A 12,567-nucleotide genomic window follows, 5' to 3' on the forward strand; every position below is an offset into this window, starting at 1 on the left:
CTTGGTGTGTGTATAGCAGGGTGTGGAAAACATTCACATCACCGAGGGGGGAGGAGAGAGAGTCACAAATTTAATACTTGGGGCAGTGTGGGAGGGAGGGAGGCCGCCTGCACAAACCAGGAAATGCTCGGCGAGGCTGCAGCCCTACAATAACCCTCACACACAAAAAAAAAAAATTGCAGAAGTAGGAACAACCCTCCCCCCCCCTCCCCCCCACTTTGGTTTTTTTTTCGCAGTCATCACGCAATAGCAAAAAAAGAGAAAAAAGTCCACCCACTCAAGTTGGTTCATTCAGTGTGCGCTCCATCCTGTAAGGGGAGGCTGATGGTGGACGCGTCTTTTGGCCAGTTTGGAGTGGAGCTGCCTCCATGTTCATAGAAAGGACTGTCTGTTATCGCAGCAAACGCCTGAAGTGATCGCGACATGGACGCGTTTTGTGGAAGCGGCGGGCGACTGGGCTCCAAATTCTGGGTAAGAAGTTTGTTTCATTTTAAATTATTTGTTTGTAGTTAAAGGAAACATTGTGTGTAAATATTACCTTTTTGTTGAATGAATGAATGAATTGGAAGAGCGTGCCGGCGTTACCGGTCATTCGCGGTTCCCTTTTTATACGGAGGTGTAAATGACTATTTGTGTTGTAGTTTATGTCTTCTTTACAGTTCTGTCTTTAGGCGCTTCCACTTTGTGTTCTATTATTATCTATGGGGAGTGTGTTCATTTATTGCGGTGGACGGTCCCTTCGGGGGATTCTCAGAAAAGAGAACCGGTCAGTCCACCGCCTTCGTCTCAGCAGAATCCTCAGAAGTTTCCGTGCTCTCCGAAGTCTCTGCCTGTCCGTGGGAAAGCAAAAATATTTGAGCACGGAGGGCTGATGCGTTTTTATTCTGCGTCAGAAATACATGAATTGTGTTTATTGCTGGCCATACATCAGGGGTCTCCAAACTACGGCCCTCCAGTTGTTCAGGAACTACAATTCCCATCATGCCTAGTCATGTCTGTGAATGTCAGAGTTTTACAATTATTTTTATTATGGATTTCTATAGCAACAGCAATTTACGCAGCGCTTTACAATATTGGAGGGAGACAGTACATATACAATACAATAAAATACAAGAGGATTTAGAGGGCCCTGCACAGAAGAGCTTACAATCTAATGGGCCTCATGGGATGTGTAGTTCCACAACAGCTGGAGGGCCGTAGTTTGGGGATCCCTGCCATACATGCACAGAATTTTGGCTGAAACTGGTCGTTTTCGGAAAGATCGTTCAACATTCGTGCTGTTAGGGAACCCAACTTTACCGATGATTTCGACCATGGGCCGGCTAATGTTGATGGATCTGATGCGAAAACTTTTTGGCCCATTTCACACGATCGCCCCGATCAGGTCCACCTGTCTGTTTTTAGGCGGACCCAATTGGACCACCCATTCTCCTCTATGAGGAGGTGGATGTGTCCGCTGACAACCGTCTGCTATCCGATCTGACAAGATCCATTGAAATCCGTCCAGCCGCGTCAGATCAGATGGCGGTCGGTTTTTGGGCCACCCGTTCTCCTCTATGGGGAGGCGGATGTCCACTGACACCCGTCTGCCATCCGGTCCGACAAGATCCGCTGAAAACAGACGGATGGCGATACGTTCGCCAGCCGGGTCGGATCTGATGGCGGTCCGTTTTTATCCGATCTCCCATAGAGGAGAGCGGGGATCTGACAGGTCCTTCTATGCACAGTGAGCGGAGACCGACCCGTCATCCGCCTGCTCAGCGGGGATCAATGGAGCGATCCCCGCTGAGCTAGTGAAGTTCGTCCAAACGGATCCGCCCCGTGAGAAAGGGGCGTTACTGATAATCGATAACCCATTCAATCAATATGCCACACACGGGGAAATGGATTTTGATCGATAGCTAAAAGGTATGATCGTAAGTTGCCGATAGCATTTCTATACTCGCCATGCAATCTCCTATTCCGATCGACTGAAAAAAGATTGAATTCATGAACAAAGTATCCCAATGCTGACGAGCGATGCAACGCAATCAATAACTGATCAAATCTGATCGAAAATCAGTTGGAAGAAAATGTATGCCTATTCTATTGTTTGACAATTTTTGATAGTTTAGATTGAATCACGCATCGATTGGATAATAGAATAAAAGTGTGTACGGCCACCATTAGGCTATGTATACTGCATTAGAAATTCATGAATTGTGTTTATTGCTGGCCATACATGCACAGAATTTTCGTCTGAAACTGGTCGTATTCGGAAAGATCGTTCAACATTCGTGCCGTTAGTGAACCCAACTTTACCGATGATTTCAACCATGGGCCGGCTAATGTTGATGGATCTGAAGCGAAAACTTTTAGGCCCCTTTCACACGATCGCCCCGACCGGGTCTGCCTGTCCGTTTTTATAGCGGACCCGATTGGGCCACCCATTCTCCTCTATGGGGAGGCGGATGTGTCCGCTGACACTCGTCTGCTATACGATCTGACAAGATCCACTGAAAACAGAGAGATGTCGATACGTTCACCATCCATCCAGCCGCATCAGGTCGGATCGGATGGTGGTCTGTTTTCATCCGATCTCCCATAGAGGAGAGCGGGGATCTGATCGGTCCTTCTATGCACAATGAGCGGAGACGGAGTTGTCATCCGCCTGCTCAGCGGGGATCAATGGAGCGATCCCCACTGAGCTGGTGGAGTTCGTCCAAACAGATCCGCCCCGTGAGAAAGGGGCCTCACTGATAATCAATAACCCATTCAATCAAGATGCCACACACGGGAAGTGGATTTTGATTGATAGCTGGATGATACGATCGTAAGTTATCGATTGCATCTCTATACTTGCCATGCAATCTCCTAATCCGATCGACTGAAATATGGTTTAATTCATGAACAAAGTATCCCAATGCTGCCAAGCGTAGCAACGCAATCAATAAATTTCTGCCCTGGCTGATCGATAACTGATCAAATCCGATCGAAAATCAAAATCAGTTGGAAGGAAATGTATGCCTATTCCGTTGTTTGACAATTTGATAGTTTAGATTGAATCACGCATCGATTGGATTGGATAGAATCAAAGTGTGTGTGGCCACCATTAGGCTATTATGTATACTGTATAACTTTGTGGGGAGAGGGCGTTTTTACCACCCTCCAAATGCTCCCCCTTAGGGCCGGTTCACACCTCATGCAGTCCAGTGCGTTTTTTTCCCGTTGTTTATTGCTGGCCATACATGCACAGAATTTGGGCCGAAACTGGTAATTTTCGGAAAGATCGTTCAACATTCGTACCGTTCGTGAACCCAACTTTATCGATGATTTCAACCATGGGCCGGCTAATGCTGATGGATCTGAAGCGAAAACTTTAAGGCCCCTTTCACACAATCGGCCCGATCGGGTCTGCCTGTCCGTTTTATAGTGGACCCAATCGGGCCACCCATTTTCCTCTATGGGGAGGCGGATGTGTCCGCTGACACCCGTCTGCTATCCGATCCGACAAGATCCACTGAAAACAGATGGATGGCGATACGTTCACCATTTGTCCAGTGGGTCCGATCAAATGGGATTGAATGAAAACAAACATGCTGTCCATTTTCATCCGATCTCCCATAGAGGAGAGTGGGACTCTGATCGGTCTGTCTCTGCCCAGTGAGCAGAGACCGACCTGTCATCTGCCTGCTCCATAGATCCCCGCTGAGCTAGTGGAGTCTGCCGAGCGGATCCGCCCCGTGTGAAAGGGGCCTTACCGCTTCAACTAAAGTGTATACAGTATCTCACAAAAGTGAGTACACCCCTCACAATTGTTGTAAATATTTTATTCTATCTTTTCATGTGACAACACTGAAGAAATGACACTTTGCTACAATGTAAAGTAGTGAGTGTACAGCTTGTATAACAGTGTAAGTTTGCTGTCCCCTCAAAATAACTCAACACACAGCCAATAATGTCCAAACGGCTGCCAACAAAAGTGAGTGAAAATGTCCAAATTGGGCCCAAAGTGTCAATATTTTGTGTGGCCACCATTATTTTCCAGCACTGCCTAAACCCTCTTGGGCATGGAGTTCACCAGAGGTTGCCACTGGAGTTCTCTTCCACTCCTCCATGATGACATCACAGAGCTGGTGGATGTTAGAGACCTTGCATTCCTCCACCTTCCGTTTGAGGATGTCCCACAGATGCTCAATAGGGTTTAGGTCTGGAGACATGCTTGGCCATTCCATCACCTTTACCCTCAGCTTCTTTAGCAAGGCAGTGATCGTCTTGGAGGTGTTTGGGGACGTTATCATGTTGGAATACTGCCCTGCGGCCCAGTCTCTGAAGGGAGGGGGATCATGCTCTGCTTCAGTATGTCACAGTACATGTTGGCATTCATGGTTCCCTCAATGAACTGTAGCTCCCCAGTGCCGGCAGCACTCATGCAACCCCAGACCATGACACTCCCACCACCATGCTTGACTGTAGGCAAGACACACTTGTCTTTGTACTCCTCACCTGGTTGCCGCCACACACGCTTGACACCATCTGAACCAAATAAGTTTATCTTGGTCTCATCAGACCACAGGAGATGGTTCCAGTAATCCATGTCCTTAGTCCGCTTGTCTTCAGCAAACTGTTTGCGGCTTTCTTGTGCATCATCTTTAGAAGAGGCTTCCTTCTGGGAAGACAGCCATGCAGACCAATTTGATGCAGTGTGCGGCGTATGGTCTGAACACTGACAGGCTGACCCCCCCCACCCCTTCAACCTCTGCAGCAATGCTGGCAGCACTCATACGTCTATTTCCCAAAGACAACCTCTGGATATGACGCTGAGCATGTGCACTCAACTTCTTTGTTCGACCATGGAGAGGCCTGTTCTGGTCTTGGCCACCGTGCTGTAGCTCAGTTTCAGGGCCTTGGCAATCTTCTTATAGCCTAGGCCATCTTTGTGTAGAGCAACAACTCTTTTTATTTACAGATCCTCAGAGAGTTCTTTGCCATGAGGTGCCATGTTGAACTTCCAGTGACCAATATGAGAGAGTGAGAGCGATAACACCAAATTTACCACACCTGCTCCCCATTCACACCTGAGACCTTGTAACACTAACGAGTCACATGACACCGAGGAGGGAAAATGGCTAATTGGGCCCAATTTGGACATTTTCACTTAGGGGTGTACTCACTTTTGTTGCCAGCGGTTTAGACATTAATGGCTGTGTGTTGAGTTATTTTGAGGGGACAGTAAATTTACACTGTTATACAAGCTGTACACTCACTACTTTACATTGTAGCAAAGTGTCATTTCTTCAGTGTTGTCACATGAAAAGATAGAATACAATATTTACAAAAATGTGAGGGTGTGCTTACTTTTGTGAGATACTGTGTGTGTGTTTTTATCGAAACAAAAATAATATTCTGTTTGTTTTTATTTTTTATCGAACGAACATGGAAACAATCATTTATTCTATCAGTTAGTGGACAATTTGCTTTCAAATGATGAATAATCGTTCAGTCTGCAAACAGCCAGAATTTTGAGCCTATATGGCCGGCATTCGGCAACTTTTTACAGTTGTGCAGACTGAAACGCGTGCGACTTTGCCACCATTTTGCTGCGACTTTGACTAGACTTGAAGCAATCCCTGTGTAATCTTGAGGTCTATGAACTTCTAGTCGCATCAAAGTCAGACCAAAGTAGTGCAGGGACTACTTTGAAGTCGCTGGGACTTTGAAGTCGCACAGATATGAACGGTACTCATTAGAAATCATGGGGTGCGACTTTTCATGCTACTTTGCAGTCCCAAGTCGCAGGACAAGTCGCACAAGTGTGAAAGAGGCCTCACATGGATTCCAATGGCCTTAACCACTTAAGCCCCGCGGAAGATTTTACTCCCATTCCGACCAGGGTTTTTTTTGCGATTCGGCACTGCGTGACTTTAACGGACAATTGCGCGGTCGTACGACGCTGTACCTAAAAGAATTTGACGTCCTTTTTTCCCACAAACAGAGCTTTCTTTTGGTGGCATTTGATCACCTGTGCGATTTTTACTTTTTGTGCTATAAATGAAAAAATAGCGTCAATTTTGCAAAAATAACAATATTTTTCACATTTTTTTTATATGAAATTCCCCCAAAAAAATGTAAAAATCAAATTTTTTTAACATTTTAGGCCAATTTGTTTTATGCTACATATGTTTGGTAAAAAAAAATCGCAAAAAGTGTATTTTGATTGGTTTTGCGCAAAAGTTATTGCGTTTACTAAGGGAAAGATTTCTGTCATTTTTGGTGTTTTTTAACGCGTAATGGCGGCGATCTGCGATTTTTTTTTTTTTTTTTGCGGTACTGCGACATTGCGGCGGCCATATCGGACCATTGACTGACATTTTTGACACTTTTGAGGTTACCAGTGACATTATTACAGTAATCAGTGCTATATATATGCACTGTTACTGCAAAATGACACTGGTAGGGAAGGGGTTAACTTTATTGGGGAAGGAGGGGTTTAGTGTGTCCCTAGGGGCGTGCTTCTAACTGTAATTGGCTGTGGCTACTAGTGTAGGAACAATGATCAACGGTCCTACATAGTAGAACCGTATGATCACCATTCCTACACAGGGGAGAATGACAGGCGGCTTGTCTACATTAGCCGCCTGCCTTTCTCCCTTCAAGGCGGACGATCGCGAGTGACATCGGGTCCGCCGGTCACACGCACGGACTTCCCAGGGAACGAGTCGGGGCGCCCCCGCGCTCGCCCGCTATTGGCTCACAAGCAAGTGACAGGCGAGTGACGTACCCATACGTCACTTTGCCTGGCCGGGGCTGACCGCCGCAGTATATGTACTTCCCACCAGTGCAGTGCGTTCCAGTGCAGTTGATAAAAGTAGAACATGTTGTATTTTCTGCATGGAATGCATTTGGAATGTGGCAAAACGCATTAAAACCGCACATGTCCTAAATTGAGGGCAATACAGTATCTAATTGGTCAGCAGTTTGAGTCCCGGCCATGGCGCTACCTGCCTGGAGGTTGCATGTTCTCGCAGTGCCTGCGTGGCTTTCCTCCAGGTACTTCAGTTTCCTCTCACACTTCAAAGGTGTTAGGTGGCTCCTGTCTAAATTGCACCACACAGGGTGATGAGGGTGAGCCAAGGCACACCTGCCACACCCTGTGCGCACGCCTATGGTTAGGGACCGTAGATTGTAAGCTCTTTTGAGGGCAGGGACTGATTTGAATGTGCAATATACACTATATTACCAAAAGTATTGGGACGCCTGCCTTTACACACACATGAACTTTAATGGCATCCCAGTCTTAGTCCGTAGGGTTCAATATTGAGTTGGCCCACCCTTTGCAGCTATAACAGCTTCAACTCTTCTGGGAAGGCTGTCCACAAGGTTTAGGAGTGTCTATGGGAATGTTTGACAATTCTTCCAGAAGTGCATTTGTGAGGTCAGGCACTGATGTTGGATGAGAAGGCCTGGCTCTCAGTCTAGGTTTCTAATTCATCCCAAATGTGTTCTATCAGGGTGAGGTCAGAACTCTGTGCAGGCCAGTCAAGTTCCTCCACCCCAAACTCGCTAAGTTTATGTGCGTGTAATGTAGTGATCGACCGATATCGGTTTTTCGTTGCCGATACCGATATTTTGGCCAATGCATATCGGTATCGGCCGATAGGCACCAATATTTTTGTACATTTAAAAAAAATATATATATAGTTTTTTTTATTTGACAGGTACTCTTGTGGAGGGATCTGGGGGTCTAAAAGACTCCAAACCCCTCCTCTACACTTATAAGCATTCAAAATGCCAAGTTTGGCTCCTTTGAATGCTGTCATTTTTCTTAATCTGGCGCCGAGTACCATGACATCACTTGCATTGTGATTTTGCATGGAGACCCGATCAGAGCCGAATGCGGCTTTGATCGGGTCTTCGGCGGCCATGCAGGCTGGTTGCCCGGGTCTTCTGATGGGACAGGAGACTCGGGCGAGCCGCAGAAGGCGGCAGGAGAGGGGAACGTCCCCTACCACTCCTTGTAATGACAGCCGAGCGGCTTCTCCGCTGCATCAGTGTCATTACATGGCAGCCGACGGTCGGCTATGGGCGTCGGTACCGGGGTGCTGCGTTTAGCTGCAGCCATCAATCCGGTACAGCACTTTCCGAAATATTGGTATTAGGTAGCCGATTCTGATATATCGGGGAAAGTGCAGATCGGCCCTCAATATATCCGTCGATCTCTAGTGTAAAGGCAGGTGTCCCAATACTTTTGATAATATAGTATAGATGTCTTTGGAATAATTAGCATTGAAGCGGACCGTCACCCTAAACCTAAAGTCCTCCTGCCCTGCTCCCCTCCCCCCCTTCTCCGTTCCCAATACTTTTGACAATATAGTGTATATTTCAATTGGATAAGGTTTCACAATCCAACAATGAACATATTATTGAAAAGAATGAAATTACAGTTCTTTGGAGACCAAATATGACCTGGATCTCATGCATAGAACACTCGGGATATCTAATATGTTTTATGTGATCAAAATACGAATAAATTAAGGGGACTCTACTGGAGAAACAGGTTTACTTCAAGAAACAGAATACAACGTTACATCACCGGTGATTAGCTTACAGAAACAAAAATAATGCACAGACACAACACACGCAGACATAAATACACCTAACACACACAGGACATGTATACACCCACACACACATCGGTCATATATACACCTACACACACACAGGACATGTATACACCCACACACACACACCCAACATATATACACCTACACACACACAGGACATATATACACCTACACACACACAGGACATATATACACCTACACAACACGCACACACTGGACATATGTACACCTACACAACACGCACACACGGGACATATGTACACCTACACAACACGCACACATCGGACATATATACACCTACACAACACACACACACATCAGACATATATACACCTACACAACACGCACACACATCGGACATATATACACCTACACAACACGCACACACATCGGACATATATACACCTACACACATGGGACATATATACACCTACACAACACGCACACATCGGACATATGTACACCTACACAACACGCACACGGGACATATATACACCTACACACATGGGACATATATACACCTACACACACGGGACATATATACACCTACACAACACGCACACATCAGACATATGTACACCTACACAACACGCACACACATCGGACATATATACACCTACACACATGGGACATATATACACCTACACAACACGCACACATCAGACATATGTACACCTACACAACACGCACACGGGACATATATACACCTACACACATGGGACATATATACACCTACACACACGGGACATATATACACCTACACAACACGCACACATCGGACATATGTACACCTACACAACACGCACACACGGGACATATATACACCTACACACACGGGACATATATACACCTACACACATGGGACATATATACACCTACACAACACGCACACATCGGACATATATACACCTACACAACACACACAAATCGGACATATGTACACCTACATAACACGCACACATCGGACATATATACACCTACACAACACGCACACACATCGGACATATATACACCTACACAACACGCACACACATCGGACATATATACACCTACACACACGGGACATATATACACCTACACAACACGCACACATCGGACATATGTACACCTACACAACACGCACACACGGGACATATATACACCTACACACACGGGACATATATACACCTACACACACGGGACATATATACACCTACACAACACGCACACATCGGACATATATACACCTACACAACACACACAAATCGGACATATGTACACCTACATAACACGCACACATCGGACATATATACACCTACACAACACGCACACACATCGGACATCTATACACCTACACACACGGGACATATATACACCTACACACACACACACACACACGAGACATATATACACCTACACACACACACGAGACATATATACACCTACACACACACACATCGGACTTATATACACCTACACAACACACACACACCGGACATATATACACCTACACAACACACACCGGACATATATACACCTACACAACACACTGGACATATATACACCCACACACACACACACCCCGGACATATATACACCCACACACACACCGGACATATATACACCCCCACACACACACACACCCCGGACATATATACACCCACACACACACACACACACCGGACATATATACACCCACACACCGGACATATATACACCCACACACACACACACAGGACATATATACACCCACACCCACACACACACCCCAGACATATATACACCCACACACACACACACACAGGACATATATACACCCACACACACCCACACACCGGACATATATACACCCACACACACACACACACAGGACATATATACACCCACACCCACACACACACCCCGGACATATATACACCCACACACACACACACAGGACATATATACACCCACACACACCCACACACCGGACATATATACACACACACACACACACACAGGACATATATACACCCACACCCACACACACACCCCGGACATATATACACCCACACACACACACACACAGGACATATATACACCCACACACACCCACACACCGGACATATATACACCCACACACACACACACAGGACATATATACACCCACACACACACACACACACCGGACATATATACACCCACACACACACCCCGGACATATATACACACACACACAAACACACACACACAACATATATACACACACACAGGACATATATACACCTACACACAGGACATATATACACCTACACAAAACACACACCGGACATTGATTGTCATTTATTTTTCGGGAATGGAAACTAAGAATTAGTTAATCCACCACATTCCTATTGCAAATAGTTGTGAGTGTACTTGGCCTCTTGAACACGGATGAAATAATTTATTGATATTTATACGAAGGGTCTTGCTGGCAGATTCTGGCATAAAAGATCTTGAGTAAAAAAACGTTCCATAAATCTTGCGTGCAAGCGCAAAAGTATTGGGACGCCGGCCTTTACACACACATGAACTTTAATGACATCCCAGTCTTATGCTGGCCATACACTAGCCAAAATATCGGACAAACTCATTTTCGAAAAACCAAAACTCAGCCGTGAGAACAGACGATCGTGCCATCATGTAATGACCGAATTTCGAAAGATAAATCGTTCAATGGACATAAATGAATTCAGTTTGTCACATATACCGAGTGCAAAACACAATTTATCGTTCGTTTATCATTCGGCCGGCAGATTTTCAAAACTGTTCCTTTGATTTTTCGGCTCTGAAAAGTTGAAAACTATTTTCTATTTGTGCCCAATAACTGGAAGAAAAACAGACGATTGGACCAAATAACAGATTTGCGAACGATTTTTTGGCAGGTGCATGGCCAGTCTTAGTCCGTAGGGTTAAATATTGAGTCGGCCCACCCTTTGCAGCTATAACAGCTTGAACTCTTCTGGGAAGGCCGTCCACAAGGTTTAGGAGTGTGTCTATGGGAATGTTTGACCATTCTTCCAGAAGAGCATTTGTGAGGTCAAAGACTGATGTTGGATAAGAAGGCCTGGCTCTCAGTCTCCACTCTAATTTATCCCAAAGGTGTTCTATCGGGTTGGGGTCAGGGGTCTGTGAAGGCCAGTCAGGTTCCTCAACCCCAAACTCACTCATCCATGTCTTTATGGACCTTGCTTTGTGCACTGGTCCAAATCATGTGGTGGAGGGGAGATTATGGTGTGGGCAGGGCCGGTGCTTCCACTAGGCAAACTAGGCAGCCGCCTAGGGCGCATTGCCACCTAGGGGCGAAGCCAGGAGTCGGCAATCTTTCTCCATCATGAATGATTATTGTGAGCTGAGGGGAGAGGTGGCGGTAGGGGAGGAAGAAGGGACAGAAAAAGATGCAAGGTGTCTTGGGCAGTGGCGGAACTATCGGGCCCTGGCTTTCCACTACTGTTGGAGGGGCCCCAAGAGGCAGGAATGGAGCCCACCAGAGTGCTGCCTGCATGATGATCCTCTTCAGCTGGAGCTGAACGGCCTTAACCTTAGGCAGGAAGTGACTCTTTGCACTGAGCTGGTCCCTGGGTGTTACATGGAGCATCCCTGGTATGAAAGGGAATCGGGGTCACCAGGTGTGCCATGGGGAATCAGAGTCACCAGGTGTGACATGGAGGATAGGGGTCAACGGGTGTGCCATGAGGAATTGGGGTCCCTGGGTGTACCATGGGGGTTTGGGGTCCCCAAGTGTGACACGGAGGAACATCGGGGTCCCCAGGTGTGACATGGAGGAACATCGGGGTCCCCAGGTGTGACATGGAGGAACATCGGGGTCCCCAGCTGTGACATGGAGGAACATCAGGGTCTGACATAGAGGAACATTGGGGTCACTGAGTATGACAGCATGACATGGAGGAACACGGGGGTCCCTGGGTGTGACATGGAGGAACATCCGGGTCAGTGGGTATGACAG

The 12,567-nt window shown here is 46.4% G+C and overlaps 1 protein-coding gene across 1 annotated transcript in view; it reads left to right on the forward strand.

The window, feature by feature from the left end:
* The first annotated feature begins 249 nt into the window (after window positions 1–249).
* The window catches only part of ABCC3 (ATP binding cassette subfamily C member 3), a 135,764-nt gene continuing 123,446 nt past the window's right edge, over window positions 250–12,567 (forward strand). The window contains exon 1 of the mRNA XM_082272466.1: window positions 250–471. Coding sequence (XP_082128592.1) covers window positions 424–471 — 48 coding nt within the window. The 5' untranslated portion in view covers window positions 250–423. The remainder of the gene's footprint in view (window positions 472–12,567) is intronic.

This window comes from Pelophylax lessonae (assembly GCF_965119305.1).
Source record: "Pelophylax lessonae genome assembly, chromosome: 11".
Taxonomy (NCBI): domain Eukaryota; kingdom Metazoa; phylum Chordata; class Amphibia; order Anura; family Ranidae; genus Pelophylax; species Pelophylax lessonae.